The 23,402-nt window shown below is 43.6% G+C and overlaps 1 protein-coding gene across 5 annotated transcripts in view; it reads right to left on the bottom strand.

Annotated features, from left to right (window-relative positions):
• The window catches only part of dachd (dachshund d), a 111,370-nt gene that overhangs the window by 21,863 nt on the left and 66,105 nt on the right, over positions 1 to 23,402 (bottom strand). For 2 of the 5 annotated variants that reach the window (XM_079357323.1, XM_079357322.1), the window contains exons 4-6: positions 4,271 to 4,443; positions 3,982 to 4,153; positions 3,702 to 3,833 (exon numbers count right to left, since the gene is read on the bottom strand). In XM_079357323.1, the coding sequence (XP_079213449.1) occupies positions 3,702 to 3,833; positions 3,982 to 4,153; positions 4,271 to 4,443 (477 nt within the window). Of the gene's footprint in view, positions 1 to 3,701; positions 3,834 to 3,981; positions 4,154 to 4,270; positions 4,444 to 11,790; positions 11,935 to 23,402 lie in introns of all 5 variants that reach the window. The other 3 variants (XM_079357325.1, XM_079357324.1, XM_079357321.1) reach the window with 2 other exon arrangements.

A 23,402-nucleotide genomic window follows, 5' to 3' on the forward strand; every position in this document is an offset into this window, starting at 1 on the left:
GAGATAGCACTTTGCTTTCTACTAGCCCCTTTTTTTCCTCACACAACATCTAATCTCCCACTTTTTTTTTTTTTTCCTTCTTCTTCTTGTCAAAATTTGGACAAAAAATAATCAAGTTCAAACAACAGCACAGAGAGGAAAAAATAAAAAAACCTAGTTACCATCTGGTTACTGTGCACTTGGTGACACAACTTCGGAAACAGGCTTTTTTAGACGACAACAAACAGCCTTTGTCCTTCATCAGCAGAGATGACATGAAAAAGATGAGACGTGTTCATAGGAGATGAGTGATGTGACATTATAGTGGCTGTCTCTGAGGTGTCTGGTCTATTTAAATAGCATCCCTAAGAGCCGGGGCAGCGCATCCTTCCTCTGTGCCCGCTGAGCTCTCTTCTAAGAGTGCATTGCAAGAGATTAATTTAATGCTCTGCCAGGATCATAAAGATCAAACAAGTGGAGAGATATCATTAAACCATTGGAATGTTATCTCATTTATCTAAACAAACTGATGCGATGAACAAGCCTAATTAAAAAGCTCACCATAAACAAAGCTTCGGATGGAGAGGCCTCTCCCCCCTTTAACAATGGAACACATTTATTTTATTAATCTAATGCATCATGTATCATATCATTACAGTTCAATATATCTATCATTAATTTTATTCCCTTCACTTAAAGCTTTTATTGGAATTACTTTGGTTATTAGTTGGTTCTAATGTATTGGTTACCTCTGAATCTGGCTGCTACAATCTCTCTTATCTTGCTGCATAAACCTGTGCATGTTATTCAAATTGCCTCATTTATTATGATAGCTTCCTCATGTAAATTGTGCTGACTGCTCGCCCTTGCACAGTCCTCATTAGACTAATGAAAACCTTCAAACGAAAAAACTAAACAACCTGCCAAATAAAGGTCTGGGGTTATTATGAAAATTACAACTGTGGGAGCCGAGAGAAGCTCTCTTCATTAATTCATGCTCAGCAAATTGGTAACTAATTTAGTTGCACTCCTCTGCATTAATGGGTTATTTTATAAAAATGTTTTTCCGTAGCCCGAGACCTCTGGTGCACACGCTGGAGAGCTCAGAATCCTAATCAAGTCCAGTGACATATTAGGAATTGACAATCTCAAAAAGATAATAGAGCGTGTTTGTGGGGAGATGCGCGTGGGTCAACTAGCCTGGATTGGTGTGGATTGCTCGGCCATTTGCTTTCTCCTGTAATATAGCAAAGAAATTACAGTCCATTTGTGTTGATGATGTGTGTGTGGAGGAGGCACTTCAGCTGAAAAAGTTAGCGATCTGCTACTGAGGAAACATGCAGTTGGTTGAGTGTGGGAATACGTACATAAATCTTTTTTTCAGCATTTGTGCTTCTGCCTGATTCTCTTTTTATCACACACACACACACACACACACACACACACACACACAGGCAGACAGTTAGTCAGTTTGTGACCCATAAATTCTGCTCATGATCCCGCTAATTATTACTATTCACATGCTTCACACCCTGTGAGTGAAGGTCTAACACTGATCTTCACGTCAGCCGAGCCAACAGGGAGCATACAGCCCAATGATTTCCACAGTGGTTTTAATATCATTATCAGCCTCACCCCATCCTGTCTCACCCAGAACAGCACAGCACAGCGCACCCCTGCTCCACACACAAAACCAACAGAGAATACTAAAATCTATTATTTGCTTCATTTTGTATTTAATCCGACATGCTTAGTTGATTTCTATCTTTTTTTTCTCTCTCTCTCCGTCTCGCTCTCTTTTTTTTTTTTTTTACCATCACAGCAGGATTTTAATGAAATAAAGTCAGCAATTAATAACACAAACATTTACTCTGGACAAAGTGACTGAGGGTCAACATTCTGCGCGTGCTTCTCTCTCTATGTTCACAGTTAAACGCAATCTCAAGTCTAAAGCTCGATGTGCAAAGAGCTCAACATTTCTCGAGCTGCGTCTGGCAGACGTGTTCTTTGTTGTGTTTACATAAAGTATTTTAATGCAAGAACTATATAGAATGTCAACAACAACAACAACAAAAGTACTGTTTGATTAAAGACAAAAATAAAAAAATAAATCCTAAGCCAGAAGACAATTGTTTAGTAGTTTGACAAATTCAACTCTGCGGCTTTAATCATTTTATATTTCTGTGTAAAAATATGTGTATATCCAGTTGGCATTGAAAAAAAGGCTACTTTCTATTTATAAAGGACAGCGAGGAAAAAGCTCAATCTTTTCATGTTCTAATATCTATTAGCCATATTTAATGTTTTGTTGAAATCCCTTTAGAGAATTCAGATGAGTTCATGAACCTTTTTTTACTTTTCAAATGATCTCTTTTCTGTCGTTTCTGTGAACAGGAGATCTGGACCAGTCCACACCTGCTCAGTGTGCCGCTCCTACACAGCAGAGAGCACCAGCTCACTGTAATGTGACCTTTAAGCAATCATTGGATGAATGTACATCAGAGCCTTTGAAGAAATGAAGCTATTCAAAAGTTGGAAGGATGAATTATGACTTCAATACAAGAGAAATGAAGATGTCTATTGAAATACCCGTGAAAACATATTTCAACTGGTATTAGAAACGCGGAAGGATTTGAAAGGAGTCTTCAAACAGTGAAAGAAATGTTAAGTGTTTCTTTGGATGCGTGGAGGCATGCTGAATATTTTCAGCGAGATTTACAGTTTCTACGTGTTGGTTTTCTTCTCTGATCAAAATGACCAAAATACGTCTCCAGTTGTTCAAAATAATGTATAATTCGGTTGTTACTCTGAATTTAGCCGCAGTAACTCTTTCTGTAGGGACTTGTGCTTGAAACCAGAGGGTTGCTGGTTCAAGTCCCAGTGCGGACTATAATATGGAAGAATGGTCTGGTAGCTGGAGAGGTGGCAGGGCACTTCCCGAGTACTGTCAAGGTGCCATTTAGCAAGGCACCCGACCTCGAACTGTTCTGGCACGCTCCCTGAGTAGCAGTTAGCTGCAGCCCCACTCTGACATCTCTCCATCAGAGCATGGCCACAGTTTTGATGCACATTTTTTCTACGCTTCTATTTTTTATCTATTTTAATTTTCGCACTGTGTGATTTTCTTCTGCTATTCTGCTGCGAGATGAACACAGGATTATCTTATCTTATCTTACAGTGCACGTGTGTGATTCACACACTCTCAATAACAGAGTGTATTAATAAAGTATGTACAATTAAAAAATGAATATCTGTGATTTACCTGCATTAGGATGGATGAACAGAAATTCTAACTTTGAGTGCTGTGACACAGAAACAATACATTTGTTTTTTAAGGCAGGCAGCATGTGTATCTTATAAACTATACAATTTAAACTTGTACATCTGGAAGAAAGACTATGTAGTTGCCCAAACCTCCGAATCCCTCATACGCTGCTTTAAGATAACAGAAGGATTCTGTGATTTGAAAGTGCTTTGTGTTTGGGATCTGTCGAGTGTTTGGTCTCTGTTAAAGGTAGAGTGAGGCATTAAGCATCCCCTCTCTTGGTCTGTCATGTTGTACTTGTGTAATTGTGTGCTTTTTTTGTTGGGTGGTAACTGGCATGAATACACGATATGGTGAGGATTTCAGTTTGTGATGTTGAGCTCGAGGAAAGTGGGCTTCCAGTTGATTCGGCTGGTAAGGCCTATTCAAACTACTGAAACATTGAAACCTGCCTCACCTTTGTCAGTATGCATCCTCTTTACTTCGTGGCTCATGTCGTGGGCCAGGTCTCCCTCTTTAGGCCCAGGTGGGATGTTGGGGGACAGGCCTAGCAGGGCGTGGTTCATAGACATGCCATTGTGGTGTGTGGCTAAAGAGAGGATGAAAAAAAAGAAAAGAAAACAGGAGTAACATTAGGAAAATTATTTAAGATTCATTCCTGGAGTTTTTTTTTTTTTTTTTTTAAATCACACATAACAACAACAGTCTCGACAGTACACTAAAGTTTGTTTCTTCACCATTTCTGTGTGTTGTGAGCTTATAAGGAGACGTACGTATCCTGTCTGAGGAGCTTTCTGTGTGGGCCGGGGAGCTGGACACACTGCTGCTGCGGTGGGACGATGGGTGACTGCCCGGCCTCCTGTGGTCTTCTAAGGAAGGTGCAGGGGAGGGACTGTCCTGCACACGTTCCTGCAACCCCAACAGCAACAGAGACACACGCACAAAATAAATCTCCAGTGCAGGAAGAAAGATTACGCCGCGGGAAGCTGTGTTCCACGATTCAAGACATTCAGATTCAAAATTCACCTTTATAACAGAAGTGACCATTCTGGAGGGCAGACTCTGGCCCTGTGCTGCGGCGGCCATGTTTGCGATGGTGCTGAGGTGGTTCATCTGGCTCATCGCCATGGTGACAGAGGCAGGGGGCAGGCTGACTGGGATCAGGGGGTGTGGCATCATCATGAAGGGGAGTTCCAGGCCTGAGACACATGAAGAGGTCGTTGGTTACTCAACGATGCGTGTTATGAGTAAGATATTCACAGGGGAAACTTCTGGAAGCTCTGGCTGAAAAACCTCAAAACCTGCTGCAGTTAAAATTCAGCAATCAGCAATTCCCACCACTGAGATCCCCTTTAAAATCTGCGTCCAATAACACTAAAGCTTTACACTGCCGTCCATTAGGAAGAAAATGGAATAATTTGAATTAATCGCTTCTCGGGTATCTTTCCATGTTAACATAATACGCATAAATGTTTTACAGCATACGTTAATAATAGATACTACTGCAATAATAATAAAGAAAACGGGCATGATAACTATATACACAGTCATTCAAAGACCAAAGTTTACACAGCTATAAAGATGCATCAATTATTCTGTGATGAATAAAAAGGGCACATTATGGAAATTGTCTCAATATTTACATATAAAAAGTATCTCTGTAAAAACAATCTCAAAAGCCATTACCCAAATGACTAGTTAAATGTGCTAATGACAAACAAGTACCATCAGACCACAGTATGGCAATGACTTTAGGGCTAATTATAGCAGCCTATACGATGGAGCAGAGAGAGAGAGAGAGAGAGAGAGAGAGAGAAGAAGAAGAAGAAGAAGTGAGCGAGCCAAAGAAGAGAGAAGTCACTTTCAGCTCGCACAATAATGGAATTTCCATTTCTTTTCTCTTTCATGTGCACACAAATTATTCCATTACAACATCAGAGATATCTTACAAATGTCGTAAATTATTCAATTGCTGTCTAGCAATGGACGGCTAATTGGTAAAATTGAACCATTAGTAGTCTGAATATGTAAAGAATGTCTGATAAAGATACCATAGAGGCTTTACGGTGATTCAAACTGTGGCCCTGTACTGTGCTTCAGAGTGGCTTAATGAAAACAAGCCAACTTTCAAAGGACATGAGCACAGACAGAAGGTCAAAGCTAGGTGTCTGTAACTCCCCCCCTCTCCTCCCAACCACGGCCCCCCCTCCCTCTCCTCCCTAGCCCCCTCTCCTCCGCGGGGACTTTGAACTGGCAGGATCAAAAGTGACTGGGAACAGTTTGGTCTCATTCCTCCAACACTCAGATGCTTTTTCTTCAAAATGCTTGAAAGAAAACCTCATAGACACTATTGGATCTGATTGAGTCTCTCTGTTGATTTTTCACTCCTTTTTTTTTTTTTGTTCTCTCTTTTTCTTGGCAGCCCGGTTCAAGGTAAAAAAAAAAAAAAAAAAAGAAGCTGCGTGAAAGAAAGAGGGAGAAAAAAGATACCGCACTACAGAAAGCTGATCCACAAAACAACTCCACTCTTCTTTTCCTGACAAAACATCAGTAGCCAAAGGGCAAGGAGATCTGCATGGCGAAGCCTCTAAAGAGAAGGACACTGGTTGAAAATGAAAGGACATGAGAAGTACTCTCTCTCTGTCATTCCTCTCCCTCTAAAAAGAAGCATTGATTTCCATAAGAAAGATGGCATGCAGTTTCTCAGTGGCGAGTATTCCCAAACAATATAAAGCAGGGGAGATTAAAGAAAGGCGGAAGCCAAGCAGCACCTTGTATCAGCACCTCTGCTGTAGCTCAGACTGAATCAATTACCACTCAGCAGGCTAAGCTCAATTAAAAAACACCACAGAGGGCCTGATTGTCGGGGTACTTACTGTAGGACAACGTGAAGAGGTTTAGGCTACCTATCTGCCTTTCAAGGCCACTCAAGGGCCAGGGTGAAGAGACTTCTTCTGCCTTTAAGGTGGAGATATTACACCCATTCAATCACACACAACAGCACACATAAAGACACATGTTTGGTCCAAGTCAATAAACTGGAGGATCAGTGAGAAAAAAGCACCCATCTCTTTTTCTTGTATCTTGTACTTGATGTTTTTTGGTACTTCCATGATGCATCTCTACCTGACAGACAGCGCCGTGGGGAAACACTGGCCCTCTGTTCACAGTAAGGGGTATTAGTCTCGCTTTCAGCGCCTGTCCAGCCTCTTTCATGTCACTCCATCCAAAAGCAGTGTTTCCCCAATAAAGGCCCATTCAGACCCCTGTAGGGGAATGTGCCACCAACCAACGAGGGCCCACCAAATCCTTTTATTTGTCGAAGAAAGGAGCCAGGTGAGGAGGATATTGGTTTAGTCAAGGAATCTGGATTTTTTTTTTGCCAAAGAGTTAAGTGTTTTTATTCATGTGTAATTTCTTCTCCTTTGCCAGATTTGCTTCTGATAAATAAAGAATCACAAGCAGGAGTAGCTAACGGTCTGAAAAGATGTTCAACTTGAAAAGGGCCAAACAACACAAAGCAAGTGTATTTGTAGAGCGCCATTTATACACAGAGCACTCAAGGTGCTTTACACATTTTACAAACAGAAAAAAAAAATACATTAACTAAAATACTAAGCAATAAAAGACATTCAAATCCATGGGCTCTATCGTCCTTGAAGCTGTGGCCCCGGTTCACATCCAGCCTGTGGTTCCTCTCCTGCATTTCCAACTCTATTCAAACACACTGCATGCACGACAACCATTCATTTGACCAACCTTTAAACTGTTGATTTCAAACAAACCCCTGATTAAGCCCAAGTCTGCTCCTGATTGCTTTCTAACTCTCAAAATTAGAAATGCACTTTGAAGACTCATCAGTTGCTCCTATTTGTTTGTGAAGGGTCTCCAACCCCGTTGATTATTTCTGACCTACCTCTTATTCTTCCTTAAACTCATTACACGTTTGTGTATCGTTGCATTCACTCAATTCTTAAACTTTAACCAACTTCAGTTTGTTGAATGGAAACAATGCCCCCCCGCTTGGGTCGACGTCTCCTTCCAAGGTCTTCTTTGTTTTAGTGGAGCCTTTGTAAGTCAACTCGTCTGTGATAATAACTAACAAACAGGAATTTTTATTTTGTTCTCTTCAGTAAACAACAGAACCAGCGCACGTTAGTCAGACTCATTAATCAACTGGATATTGTGTGGCTGTTCCAGCAGGCAAAGCGTTAGAAACGTATTTGTCAGTTTGTGTTTATCTCCAATACAGAAGTTCAGACCTGATGAGAGGTGAATTCCCACAAGCCCCCCCCCCCCCCCCCAATCTCTCCTGAAGGGCATAAACAATGCATTTGGAGTAATTTACCTGAAGTAAGCCTGAGGGACCGGCAAAGGTGAACTCCTATTTACCGTCATTAAAACTACAAATCACTTAATACCTATATAAACAGCTCAGCTATTATGTCGTGCAGTGCTTGGGAGTTCACACATGGATAAGCAGAGATCTGAATCGCTGAGGATGAATTGAGCGAATTAAAACAGCCCTCGGTAACAACATGATTAAAAAGCTGTTACATCAGAATCAAAAGCGCGCGGCTGACGATAGGTCGGATACTTAAAAGAATCACGCCGACAAAAAAAAAAAAAAAAAGATGGAATGTTTTAAAATGATTAAAAAGAGAGCAGTAATTTATTTTGATGACAGAAATGATAACCTGCAGTGATTTGCGCAGCAGTTAATCTTCATCTTAACACGACTTCAGCCTTTACTGGACGTTTAACCCAACAGAGGAACATAAGAATAAAGGAGCTAAGCTTTTGTCATTGAGAATGGTATCGAGGTAGCCGCCTGTGCTTTACCCTTAACTCTGTTGTGGACAGATTTCCCCTGACAAAAATTAAACTAGCTCCTACTTGGCACTTTATTATCTCTTCAACTGAATGATTTATTGTTTGTGGAGAAAAAGAACCAAAGAGAGGGGGAAGATTACATTTCTAGCCAAAGCTCAGGCCTGATCTCGTTTTTTACTCCCTCTGTCCAGGAAAAAAGCTCCCGACAAACAATAATGTCAGCTGTAATTGATCGGAGGTCGCCGGCTGGGCCTGCAGTAAAAGCGCACTATTTAAGCGACAATCGGCCCCGCGCTCTTCAGACGCTGGCTAATGAAGCTGTCTGTCTGGGCTATTTACCTTCTCTTAAATGGAAGGGGAGAGATGTACTGTAAGAGACAGGGCTGGAGAGGATCTGCCTCTCGCTCCCGTGAAATAGGACCTGCACATGCCTCAGGAATGTATAATTGGTTGGCGCAGCCAAAGCTGGGGATCCGGTGCTAATTAAATGACTTGTTTAAAGCCTATCTGTCTTTGTTTGGGAGGCTCTGGGCTTCAGAACAATGCATTGTAAATGCTGTTGTCAAACAAACATTCCTGGTTATCCTTTGATTTGAATTGAACAAGACAAAGGGCTGATTTGCTCGGGCGCTAAGCCTTTAGTTTTCATGGTGTTGAGATATTTTTTCCCCTCGTCTGATCTGTCAAACTGAACAGGACCATTCCAGTCAGGCAGCTAAATGAACTGACTTCCTTGCACAATGCCCATGCAGCCCGCCGACGCAAAAAAACAATCTCAGTTTTCCTCCTAATTGCGCTTGTAAAATGCCCCCATGTCGTGTATGTATTTCTCCAACAAAGGTGAGGCGGCGGTGCGCACACATGGAGGGTCTTTGTTGTGGTCGTATCAAGGATTTGCACACCGGTCCCAAAAGGAAATGAATGGCTCATGACAAAGTGTCTGTCATGCAGCGAGACATTTAGAGGTCTCTCCATAGCGCTAATCAGCTATTCATCTTTACTACAACTCTTAATCTCCACCAGAATCCGAGATGGAAGAGAGCCCTATAGCCATTAGATCAAACATAAGACACAGCCTCCATAAATATACTGCCTGGCATCTCGGTGCCACTTTACAAAAAACACAAGCACATGCTAACATATGCACTAAAACACAACTGCTCCTGCTTACACACACACACACACGCAAACAAGACAAAACAGACACACACACAGATGGCAGGTTCAGTCAAGGCTGGTGAGTCCTGTTTCTCATTAAAATGGGGGGAGAGAGGAAGGTATTGAGCTTTGATGTAGCCACCCACAGCCCCTCAGTGTCATTGAATGAAACTTTGAAGCCTTTTGTGTTTACGCAGTTAATGTTGATAATAAAGCAAACATCTTGCCTTTGTTAAATACCTGCTGTACACTCATGTATAAGCACATAAACACACACACACACACAAGGAAAAGGACACATAAAACGGTCCTGGTAACGAGGAGACGTAAACATGAAAACATACACACTCATACAAAGATGCAGTATATGGATAACTGTGTATGAGTAATAACACACATGGAGCCTATGAGACAAAAAAAACAAAAAAAACAACACATGCAAACAATATCTGTAACATTCCAAGAGCTCTGATGATTGGACCCATTTCAAGGTAACAAAAAAAATCAACAAACAAAATATGTTGAGCATGCGGGGATAAAAAGACTCAGGTTGGCAAAGATTTCCAGCCAAGATGCCCAATTTCACTTAATCTAAGTGAAGGCATGATAACAAAACATTTCTGATTTGATGAGGTAACATAATTGCTTTCCTACCCAAACCACTGGAGTGTAACATGTGGTAGAAATTATCAAGGCAGACAGACAGAGGTGTCTGTCCTCTAAGTGAATGAAAATCTAAAGCAGGCAACTTTTTTTTTTTTTTTTTTATAGGATAATTTAAATCCCCAGCTCTAATGGTACACATTCCTTCTGAAAATTGAAAGATCAATCATCTCCGTGGCAGATCTGTTGTTAAAAAAAAAAAAAAAAAAAAAAAAAAAAGTTCTAGCTATCTTTGAGGAGAAAAATGCTAAACACGTTTCCTCGCCGCGGCCCCACCCTCGCTCGCCCCTCTTTTAGCTGTCTATTTGTCTCTTTGCTGAAAATGTTAACGAACAGGGCAATAATCAAGCCATATGCTTGCATGTGGCAAATCTCATTACAGTAAATGACCTTTAGCAACCAATGCCAACATCCTTGTGCTCGATAACGCAGAGTGTGTGGAGAAGAGGGAGACAATAGTGGCTTTAGTTAACACAATCATGCATGTGGGCTGGGTGTGGGGGGGGGTTGCCGGGACAGCCAGGGCCTTCAGGATGCATTAGCAAAAACGGTTTTTCTGCTCCTCTAATTTGGGTCGGAACCAGGCTCACTTTACATTTGTCACACATCACTCCTGATAAATACTCAACATCAGACGCGAGGGCCCCAACATCTGATCGCTGACAACGAGCCGTGGCAAGGGAAAGTGCTGCGAGCACAAGAGGAGAGCAGAAGGAGAGGAGAGATATTACCAGCAGCTGTTACTACTGCGGGTGCAATATATTCAAGCCCAATCAATAAAGCTCGTACAGACAGTGACACCCAAGCAGACAGAGGAATCATTTTCATCTGATACTTAGCAAAGGCTCCCCTTTTAAAAAGATTGCTTTCAGTCAATGACAACCAGTTGTCATTTGACTAAGGCTCCTGAAATGAAATATATTGACGAGCGTTATCAATCACGGCCCACTCTGCCGTCATATCACTTTGGTGGAACAGGGGGAGTGGAGGGGGATCAGTTTGCATGTGGTCATCAGATCATCTGTTTTAATTACAAAATTAGCATCACTACCTCCTGGGCGCTCACTTCCTCCATTACAATCACCTCTTGAGGGAAAATCAGTAATGCAGTGTAGAGTTTACAGCTTTGCTAATGAGTTCAAGGTGAACTGACTGTAATGTGTGAATTTTACACCAGTGCAGTTCAAAAAAAGAAATCTCATTACTTGGGCTGAATAACATCGAAAAGCACAGATAAATTACCAATATTCTTTTACTCATTCATTCAAAACTTTGTTTCAGCCTGAACTAATTCGGTTTTGTCTATTAGCAAAGATACTTCATACAGAAGAATTCACATAGAAATGGCAAAAAAGGACAAATATGCATATTGAGTTGAAATGGATCAAGATAATTACATCAACTGTCCACAAGAAATTAGATGATTTTTAAAATGTGTGGTAAGGCAGTTTTACTGTTTTATGCTACAAAACTGAAGTTTGAAATTCTAAACTTGGGATAAATCTGCAGAACTTGAAGCTTGAGTTATTCCAATATGAATACCAGTTTTGATATTGAATGAAATTGGCAGCTTTGCATGTGGATGCAATGATCCAACACAAATGTGGCGCTAGCAGACGGTATAGTTTTAGTTCAAGCTAGCAGAATGTTATCAATCTTTGATGTTCCAACAATATTACAATGCCATTATATTATTTTCGATCGACTAGCACTGCACAGTATGAGAGGGGCACTTATTAAGGATGTGAGCGACTAGCAGATTAAATGATTACACATCGTTACCCTTGCGAGGCGGCATCGGAATGACTGCTCGGTTAAACAGATGATTAATATTTGTATGTGTTGGCCCTCAATGCCAGTCAAGTGTTGCGCTGAAACATTAATACAGCCACCTGCCACTTGCTGGGGTTGTAGCCACAGACCGGCTGTAGTCCCGGAAAACGGGCCTTCTCTCCTCTCTCTTCTGTCCCGAGGTAAACACGCATAGGGAACGGATAGCATCTCATAGGAGCAGCGCGGTAAGCCAGTATGCAGATCTAGAAAATGGAGATAAAGTTGTTTGAAGCTGTGTCAGGTTCAAATGGCATAAAGACTGTAGAACAATGCATGACCACATTTAGCACAGGCATTTGGATGTTGACCTGCAAGGAGGACCGACGGCTGGTGGTGGTAGCACTGCTAACGTTAGCCACACCTGGCAAACTGGTTTGACATTGCTTACCTACCTGATACAGTGTAAATAAAATGTATTCAATTCTGACAGTTTTCCAAGTTTCTTCTTACCTCTAGACTCTTACTTACTCTGAATTTAAATTAGAAAATGTAAATTATTTTAATCAATATATACAATACCCACCGAAACTCAAGACTCATTTGAGTATATCAGATACATGTGAACATCCTCAACAACAGCCGGTTTTCTACAGTCCTGTTATCTAATCCAGAAGTCCAAGAAGAGATTATGTATGACTTTTATAAAAAACATTTGTTATTATGCCTCTCTACCAGAATCCATCAGGTTAATTCAGTACTTTGTTGGAATGGGGTTTATTTTTAGGGATTCTAAACTCAATTTATCAAAAGGCACCTGCTTGTGTTTGTTCCCACTGTGAAGGACATGCTAAGATTGTGAAATTCCTTAACATTGTTTGAACTCGCTTGCTCTCTCCTTTCTTTCTTTTTTTTTTCATCTCAGTCCCAGAGGAGAGGCAGTGCGATGGTGAAGATGTCTGGGCTCAGCATGGTTGATAGCTCTATTTGGGATGAGGGTTCCCATATCATAATTGAGAAGAAACACCTTTCTCTTTCAGGCGACCGGTGGAGTGATTTCGTGAAAGAGAACCAACGATTTTCTATCTCTGATTCTCTCGCTGATTGCGGCGTGATAGTGGCGCGTTTTTCCTTACAGCCTAATCACGGAAAACGAGATTGTCATTTTGTTGTCATCACTGTTATTGTGTTGCAGTGGTATAACTGCTCCGCGCTAATGTTCCCTCTTGGAAATAATCACAGCAAAATGAGAGCACATGATGTTCAGGCTCTGTTGCTGCACCGTCTTAAGACGTCCCATGTATGTGAACGCTGCTCCACATTCTATGCAATTACACCACGCGCATATTTTGCATTACTCCAACCTGCGAAAGCTCATCATCACTGAAAGGTTGAATGTCATTTATTACACGTATCACATTTACACCAAGTGACATTGTCTTTTCAAATTGTGTTGATCTCTTCACTTTCAAAGGTCAGCCCCTTCCCTGGCTAAATTCAACCTGACAGAGAATAGTGAGGAGGGGACAGCCCAACGCATGCATCACCCTCGCATCAAAGCACTCCAAATTAATCCATCCAATTAATGAAGAATGAGGCCTAATGTTGATGAGGGATGACAACTCGACTGGTCAGTTGTTTTTTTATAGCTCTGCTCGCGCTATTGTGAACTAACCGCAAGAGACAGTCAAACAAATATTTCCATGACGCAAGATTTGTCTGGCGTGCCGTCTCTCTCCTTGTGTCAGTTCCTCCTCTTTAGCGCCGCTGCCACTCAAAAGATGATAGAACTTGATATGGATCATTACGGAAATAATGTTTAATCAATTCCCCACTGTTATTGTAATCTATTTCTGCAGTTGTCTGCATTTGTGTATTTTGTAGCTTCATCTGTGTTGCCACACAATTTACAAATCATGCATATTCAAGTCTCGACGCCGATGCTTAACAGGCGATGCAAGCGGAATGAGAACGAGGACATTAGACTTCATTAAAAAGAGAAATGATTATCAGGTTTATCTTTTGAAATGTCTATTAAAATGTGTGTGTCGTTCTTCGCTTATCTGTCACCTGGCTCCCATGAGCCCTGCAGACTAATAGAGAGATGGTGAGGGCCAAAGCCCAAGAGAGAGACAGGGACCCATCAAGCTCTTTACTCAGGCTGGAAGGCTGTCTGTCTGCTCTGCCGCTCTCTGTCTATCTGTGAGTCTCACTCTGTTACTCCACATACGTCCAGCTTAACTTTGTAAAGCCCTTTAATCAGAATAGAGAAAAACAACACCAACTGCATTGCGTTGCATACATCAGACATGACAATAATGCGTAGCAGCAAAAGAGGTGTTCCGATATGTTCGCGAAATGAATTCCATTCAGCCTATGGCTACAATCTAGTCTCTCTCAAGAGCTCCGGCTGACAAAGGCTCCCACAAGAGAGCCAGCGAGGAAGATGGATGAAGTTGCCCCTAGACACTCATATCAGGTCAGTGTGTGCTTTATCCCCTAATGGTTAAGGTTAGGATTGAGTAGGGGGTGATACTAGATCTGAGCCTGAGGGCCGTTGTTCCGTCTACAGGAGCAGGAAGTAGCCACCATCCTCCATCGTGGCCCACATTTAGCTTTTCACTGGGCCACCAGCGCTAGTTTTCAGTTAGCAGGTTGGAGCGCGCAGCTAGCTGGTTGGATGTGTCCTTCCACCCAGAGAGCTTTATTATTAGAAAGGACATAAACAGACTAATTAAATCGCAGCAGTGGAGCTGGGCTGACAGCTGGCGCAGAGAGTGTGACCAAACAGATCCCTATCAAAGTGCAGGAGCAGGAGTCTGTGAATGTGTGCTGCTTCTGTGTGCACGACCGTCTGCGTCTGCCGACACGCATGCCACTGTGTCCTGCGACCATACATACGTGCGTGTCTGTTAATCTCACCCATTTTAGACTTGTGTTTATTCTATAATTGATGACTATCAATTTTCCACTCTAATTTCATTCACACACTGTCATCTTAATGTCTTATTTATCGGTGCAGCGCAGAGCACGTTGACTCGCTGATATGATCCAAAATGGTACAAATGCTATCCAGCAGAGCAGTAAACACTCCAGTAATTAGTGCATGGTCTCCAGGCTGACTCCACTCAGCTCTGCAGCATGGCCAAGCACAGACCCCATATCGAGAGGAGCCTAGTTATGCATTGATCTCGGAAAATTAAGGCTAACTGCCCCAGATTGCAGCGTCTTGATGTACCTTCTGGATGAGCAATGTTCTATACTTGTATTGTTTGTCGAGTAAACAGGATGATTTGGACTCGCTGTGCTTTAAAATGAATACATCTTGAATAATTAATGAAGGCCCCCCCCCCCCTCCTTAAAGCGTTATCTGTGCGACCGCAAACGTAAAACCACTGATGATGAGAAAATATGGTTTTAACAAGTCAATAATGGTGAGTGCAACAAGAACGGCCTAATCAATGAGGCTGCAACGTTTGCAAACAAGGACTTGAATTATAACGCCAATAATTGATCCCTTCCATTTTTTCACCCCTCCTCCGTGTGATGTCATTGTTTATCGATTGCTTCCTGCCCGTGAGAAATGATGGGAAGTTTTAGAGTTTGTTTTTTTCTATGACTTTTGCTCCCCATCCCCTCGTCTCCCCCCTCCACCTTTCCCTCCTTGGCAAGCCCCCCCCCCCCCCTCCCTCCCCTTCTCCATTTGAAATTTGCAAGCTGTAGCACCAGCTTAACCAAAAAGGATTAAGTCCCATACCCAACTGAGAACACAGATAATGCTCAGTAATTGGTAAAAAATGAAGATGAATGGGACAGCTAGATAAGGACCAATTAGCTGCTGGGAGTGTACAGCTGTGGTCTCCTCACAGAGCGCTCTCAGGGGCCAAGGCCCCCTCTTTCTGCTCTCACACGAGCATGCACACACGCGCACACACACACACGCGCTAACACACACACACAAGCATGCAAACATACAAGCAGGAGGGTGGGGCTTGCAGAAATTAGCCTGATGACCCTGGGAAGAGAGAATGATGCTTCCTCATCATCTCACCCAGAACCTTTTTTCTCTCTCAACTCTCCGTCAGGCAGCACTCCAGGTACCTGTCACCATCCGCCCAGCCTCCGCCTAGCATGTGGCTTCGTCTCTGCTCCCTGTTGGGCACAAGCAGTCTGGACCAAAGCCACAGATGTGAGACAAAGGGCTTTCAGGGTTTGGAAGCAGTGCTTCCAAATGTAACTGCTTATACAGCTTAGTGCTGGTTCTTCAGATTTAGGATCGCACCACAACATATAGGACAATATCTGACACTGAGCAACGACTGTTGTGTCTTTTCTCCTCTAAGAGCGGCGCCTTGTTTGGTCGGCATGTCGTGGCATCATCTGGCTGATGACAGTGGAATTCCCATATCTAATTACAAACAGGATTTCAGCTCCATTAGATTTGTGTGGTGACGAGTCAGATGAGTGGCAGGGCAGCACCCAGTGGCCAAAGAGAGACGGAGGGGTGAAAGACAAGGAAGTAAGTGAGACAGTTAGAAGAAGAAAAAAAAAAAAAGAGTGAAAGCTTTGTAATCAATTTTCTTCAAGTCTAAAAAAAAAATACTTGATTTTTCTACCGTGGCTGAAAAAAAAAAAGAAAAAAAAAAGGCAATTCCTTCTTTTGAAATTGGCAGGTGTTTGTTAGCGGGCAGCTGACAATATTTTCTCTCCCAGTAATGAAGGTTGCGGCTGGGGTCAATGCACTGGGAGGGAACGGCGGGCTGTTTATCCCCCTCAAGGCCCAGCGCCACACGTGTTTTGCTTGGTCTGTGATCTGTAATTGTGGCATTTCCTGAGAGGCGCAGGAACAATCCACATTGTGCTTTGAGAGGGCTCCCTCGGACCGACTGAAGACTGTGAGCCAAAGACAGACCCAACTCTTATTCTCTGTCCCCTTTTTCAATGTTTATCCGTCTCTCATTCGCTCCTCAAAAACACATATCTGTTTCTTCTCTCGCTCAGGATGTTTGGATATTTTGGAGAGTCGAACCAGCTGTTTTTTTCCCCCCCTTTTAATTAATAACATTGATGCAAACAGGAAGGTCTAATTGCAATGAATATTTAATGAGAGGGAGAAATATTAGCCTGTTCAATTTACATCAACACAAAGACAGCGACGGGCAATCCAACTCTACAAACAGAACAGAGTGTCCTTCACTGGCTGCCTCCTCTGTGCTCTGCTTTAAGCGCTCCACAAAGATCTGCTTCACACAAACACTGAGATGAGGCACCTGTATGTTAGCCCCGAGGAGGATTTGTTTCAATGGCCTTATGTAGTAGCTCCTTCTCATTAAATGGATCTATCCCCTTAGTGGTATTATCACAGGCTGGCTCATTATCATATCAATTCCTATCACGGTTTGGCAACATAATTCATGTAAGCAAACACTTCCATTTGTTGAGTCTTAGTTAAAGCTGGAAGATTATAAATCTTTGAGTCCATTTCCTCTGAGCAGCTGTGGTCTGAGTGTCTCAAAAAAACAGCATGAAGTCATTCCCTGTGAACAAGTCCAGTCCGAACAAAGCTACGGCCAAATACAGTTCCCCCTTCTGCCCACTCAATGCTAAATCAGTCAAGTGATTTGTAAGTTTGGATTGCTATTGAGAGCTGGACATATTAGGCATTCACAGTCCAAAATAGTTTGTGGAAACTGAGCCAGAGCGAGACCCTTTTGGAATGTTAAACAATTCACGCTTCCTTGTAAGTCGCTTCATGTTTTTTTATGTGAAATTACAAAATGCTTTTATTAAAAATAAACATGTGAGTGGAAGCCTGGGGCTGGATGAATAAGAGAGCGGGGCTGTTAGCGGTGTTTCATGTGGCCCCGCTGCGCCGAGCAGGCCATATTTCTCGCGCGTATTATCAGGATGACTCCTGCTGGCCACCCTGTCACAGGAGAGTGCTTGATATAAACAAGAGATTGCTGCGACACCCGGTAATCAATATGAGGATGGTTTCAGTACCAAACATCATTTGTCTCTGCGACCATTTCTTTGACCAAACGAAGCATTAATTCAAATCATAAATCTGAGCTGATTTAAATCCGAGGAGAGTGAGGGAGAGAGAGAGGCCCCTGTCTGACTGCCTGCCCCTAATGATTTATTTTCTACATTTCTGCGAGCGAGAGATTTGTCCATACTCACTGACAGGTCACCTTCAAACGCCAGTGGCAGACTGTTCATCACCATTGTTGGGTCCAGCCAGGATGGCAAAGTTCAGGCTGTGTATGTTTGGAGAACTACAACAAAAGACTCTTTATCCCAGCATGCCTTGCAGGTACTCCCAGAATGCTTTGCCACACCTAACACAGAGGTGTGAAGTCTGGGAAGTATAAAGCCGGCCATGTCTCATTGTTCTGCCTCTTTCAAACGTTGTCTGCCGACGTCCGAGGATACCCAACTCTGTTCCTGTTTCAACACGCTGCCCTTTGTTTAAAGGTTTGGGCGTGCAGCTAATCCAAAGGCCTTGAAGCACACCGACGTCCGAAATTCCGAGCTTAGATCCTCCACTTGAACGCATCTCAGAAGAAGAGCGTTTTATTTTCTCCCGTATTAAAACGGTATTGAGAGAGACTGTAAGGATTACGTCTCGTTCCGTCCTTTAAAGAAAGGACACCCACGGAGATCACCTCGCTCGACGGAGGACACGACGGCCCTGCTCACCCTCTGGGACGCGCCGCCATCACCAAACAACTGCAGAAAGGCTGCTCCAGGACCTCTTTTCTTCTCATCAACCGTGGACAAAGCGGTTCCAAGTGAGGCTTAGCTAGGTCTGGGCAGTTAGATATAGAGAGTGTGTTTAATAACTGAGTTATTATTGTGAAACGGTGATAATATTTGCTTGGTGTTTGACCACTGTGTCTTAGATTTTACCAGAGTAAAATCTCCTTTGTTCTCTTTGTTTGACCACTGTGTCTTAGATTTTACCAGAGTAAAATCTCTTTTGTTCTCTTTGTTTGACCACTGTGTCTTAGATTTTACCAGAGTAAAATCTCTTTTGTTCTCCTTATTTGTGCCGCTGTGTCCCGTGTGTTTATCTGTGAACTCCCGCGTCATAACCGAGTAATAGACTCACTATCAGAAAGACTAGTGTGAACGCCGTCTGATACAAACCCGGCCGCTGGTTTCTGTTAGCGAAGTAAGCTATGCTCTGAGTTGTGGTGAGCTCCAGTCCGAGATTGAGCTGTTGAGGTGCGTTGTTTTCTCTCGCTCTCTCGCCTTTACACACACCTTTCGGTAGACGCACACACATAGAGACCTGTGGCTTTCCAGACGCTGCAGAAACGTAGATCACGTTCTGTGTCCGCCATCACGTGACCACGTGTGGTCGCTACCATTTCGTCTGTCTCTGTCTGTCTGTCCCCCCCCCTTTTCTCTCTCTCTCTCTCACACACACACACACACACACACACACATGTGCCACGCTTGTTTGTTTTGTTTGTTACTTGTAGTTTGGCTTATGATGGTTGTTTGTTTGATTGAGTTTCATTGATTAACTTGATGTTGCTTTGTTAAATAAATTCTATTATATTTTACAAAGTCGTTGTTTGTGATCACTGTGAATTTGCTTTGTGACTTAGGCTGGGTGAAAGGGCTTTGTGTTCGGATTTCACACCTTCAATTAAATACAGATTATTAATTATTAATGATATTGGTATTTAATTAAATAATTTGAGACTGATATTGGTAATATTTTGGTTGTTCCCTGTTTACAGGGTGGTGCCCCGAGGTTTATTAAACGCAGTTTAATAACAATTATTGATTTAGATTAATAATTAAATAAACTTAATTATTAATTTATTTTGACAATCAAATTTTACTTCATAAAACCCAACATAGCAGTTGGTCAGGTATTCGCTCCTGAAAATTCCCAACATAATGGTGCCCCGTGTGAGGGCCTTAATAAACCAGCTTTGTTACATTGTTTGTTCACAGTGATCCAAACTTTTTAATCCTGAAGTGATTCTTCTAAGGAAATTCTCTTTTCTTTGGGAGATTACTTTTTGTTGTTTTTAAAGCAAAGCAAACATCAAGTTGTGTGTTAGTTGTGCTGCTGCGTGTTGATGAGTGAGTAGTTTAATAATTTTTGTGTGCTTATTGTTGTTGGAGACAACAAGTTAGCCATTTGCTCAGTCAGGAGTGTAACTTTAAAATTGTTACAGAGCCAGCTGCCTGAGAGGTGTGTCTTCCCCCAATCCTCAAAAGGACTTGAGGTGTGAATGTTCGCACCTAGCTGCCAGGACAGACTGCACTGATCCGGTTTAGAACCGTAGGTCAGAATTGCCTCCTGCTGACTTTTTATCTTGCAGCTTCACAAACAGTAATCCACTAAGGTATTCTGTTTTACCACATCAACATTAACATCAACATGGGTACCAAAACTTCTTGTGAGCCAGGAGCTAAGACTCCTTTTGGATCAGACCACCACACATCACCAAAAGAAACTGTTGCTGGTCTGACGCAGCTCTCCTTAGAGGGGATTGCCAACCTGATCAGCTATTTCATTAGCATTTGTAAGGACACCTTGAGAAAGGTAGGTGACCAGGCCAACCCCCGAGCCAAGATCACCCCCAACAAAGACAGAATGTCTGCGAAAGACATTCAGCAGTCAGGGACCAAGGCCCCCTGTGGATCACACAATCCACCCCCTCAGGTTGGAGTTGCAGGTTTAAACCACGTCCCTTTAAAGGTCAACAGTCTGAACTCCTCCACCCTCAGCACAGGCGAAGATAAATTAAATGAGTCGGTTGAGTATATGACTCATCGAACAGGGAAACCACAGTACACATCTTCAAATGTTCGCGGCCAACTTCTCCTCCCTTTTCAGCGCAAATCATATTTGCAGCAAAAGAGACACCAGGCACAGCTCGCCCAGGTGCAAGAAGATAACCAGATCCTAAAGGACGGCTTCAAAAGGATGCAGGACCGACTTAAGACCTTGCAAGTCGAATGCAAGGCCCTGCAGGAGGAGAATAAAATACTGCAAGAAAGCTGCAGGTTAGCCAGACGAATGAAAGAAAGTGTCATGGTACCCGGAATTCAGGAGGAGCAGGTACGCACCGCAGCCCCCACGCCAGCTGAGGAAGCCCTACACAAGGGATGGGATACTGAACCAGATCCCTGGAGGAAGGAGACAGACATGGTGGACGACCAGAGGACTTATGAGTCTTCAGACGACTCGGGCAACTCCCACCAGGCTGTAACTCATGGTCTATGGACCAGACAGAGTGTCAGTGCTTCAATGGAGACACTCCAGCCAGAGGTCCAATCCCTGCAGGAAGAGAACAAATCTCTTCGTCAGCACCTACGAACTGCCAAGCAGAAGGTGTTAGACGCCTTTGAATTAATTAAGGGAGCACAGGTAAGCATAGAGCAAGCCACGTCGTCAGGATATGACTCTGATCGTGCACCAAGCCCCTTAGAAGATCAAACGCCCCTGCTGAAAAAGCTCAGTAGAAAACCGAGCAGCCAGGATAGTCTAATGACTGAACAAAGTCTTGTTCCCCCTGTTAATCCTGAACAGAAAGACTTTGACTGTAGAGCCCCTCCCTTTGAGAAAACGCTCCGGTACACTGACAGTTGTCACACTTTTTCACACCTTGACAGGTTTGAATCACCCCATGGGAAGGGGGGTGACTTCTCAGCCCCCACAGGCAGAGAGTACATCAGGCCCTCTGCTGCCACCTGCAGGTTCCCACCACAGGATACACAGCTGGGCAGTTATGGCACGTCTGATGACTCGGATGGCTCCTATGGGAAGGGGGGTGACTTCTCAGCCCCCACAGGCAGAGAGTACATCAGGCCCTCTGCTGCCACCTGCAGGTTCCCACCACAGGATACACAGCTGGGCAGTTATGGCACGTCGGATGGCTCCTATGGAAAGGGGGGTGACTTCTCAGCCCCCACAGGCAGAGAGTACATCAGGCCCTCTGCTGCCACCTGCAGGTTCCCACCACAGGATACACAGCTGGGCAGTTATGGCACGTCGGATGGCTCCTATGGAAAGGGGGGTGACTTCTCAGCCCCCACAGGCAGAGAGTACATCAGGCCCTCTGCTGCCACCTGCAGGTTCCCACCACAGGATACACAGCTGAGCAGTTATGACACGTCTGATGACTCGGATGGCTCCTATTCACCCAGATATCCAATAATGCGCACAAAGCTCATTGATTCTCTGGTGGATGATGCGACCCGCTTTGATCCAGATAATACAGACTTTAAAATAGTCGATTATCTTAGAGAGATCAACCTGCTCCTCAGTGAAATCCCTGATTCATCCACCTGTGAAAAACTCAGGCTGATCTGGAAGACAACTTCCAGCAGTGTTCATGACTTCATCAGTACCCTCCGGCCCAGGATTAGAGAAAAGTACTCTGCACTCTGCAATGTTTTGTGCGAGGAATACTCCACCTTCGTTTACCCTGCAGAGAAACTTGTTGGTGCTTTCAAAGTCCTCCACCAGGAACATGAAGCCCCCAGAAAGTACTACCAGCGCCTAAGGTCAGCATACTTTCAGGGACATAGGGCTCCAGGTATGGACGAGGATGGAACTCTCAAGTCCATCTTCGTGTACAACCTGCATAGCAGTGTGCGGCCAACTGTTGAGCTGCACTACCGAACTCATCAGCCGAGTATGCAAGAGGTCAAGGAGTTAGCACAGGCAGTGTGGGAGACACGCATACGCCCTGAGCCTGAAAGTCACAGAGGTGGCGTAGCACTTGAAGGCAACAAATTGCCTCGTGCTATGAAGAAGTCCAAGAGACCACGTCACCGGCAGAGAAGACGACAGAGCCAGGGGGGTGAAGGGTTGAGCCAGCCATAGGGTAGGTTCCAGCCTGAGGAGTCAATCACTGACAGACCTGAACGGAACTCTCGGGATGGCCGAAGCCTAAGACAGAAGGGTAGGTATAACCAGAGTTCCCAAGAGGAACTCTCGGGATGGCCGAAGCCTAAGTCAGAAGGGTAGGTATAACCAGAGTTCCCAAGAGCTTCATAAGGAAGCAGGTCTCGGCAGTGAAATGACTAGCACAATTCCGAGGGGGGTGATAGCTGGGGTAAGACAGTGTCAGGCCTCCAGCCCTTACAAAGAACCAGGTTCTGACTCCACTTTGGGGAGGGGGGAGTAGCTCCCATTTCAAAATCCAGTAACTCTACTCACGCTTTTGTTGTTGTTGTTTTGTTTTGTTTTGTGGCCTCACACCCATAGTGAGACTCTACATGTACATGTACATTACGCACTGACATGCCACAAAAACACACAGGCTTTCTCCTGCCCAGTCAAGGAGTTAGCCCACACATCTACACATGAAACCCTTCTCTTTCTTTCTTCCTCTTGTTTGTTTGTTTCATGTGTTTTGTCCAAGAATGCACCTTGAGCAGCAATGCTTCGCTAATGTCTGATTATGTTTTGATGTTTAGCGCTAGACATAGTTAGACAGTCTGCCCAGACTTTGCCTCAATGTCTGCCCAGACCAAATGCCTCTTGAATTTATGGACTGTTTGCCAAATTAACTTTTGTACAAGTATCTCCAAAGCACGTGGACTGGTGGCCCATAGTGCCCTGAAGACCATGACCTGCATCCCGCTCTTCAGGCCAGGGGGGATGTTGGGTCCAGCCAGGATGGCAAAGTTCAGGCTGTGTATGTTTGGAGAACTACAACAAAAGACTCTTTATCCCAGCATGCCTTGCAGGTAC

Source organism: Symphodus melops, assembly GCF_947650265.1.
Source record: "Symphodus melops genome assembly, chromosome: 12".
Taxonomy (NCBI): domain Eukaryota; kingdom Metazoa; phylum Chordata; class Actinopteri; order Labriformes; family Labridae; genus Symphodus; species Symphodus melops.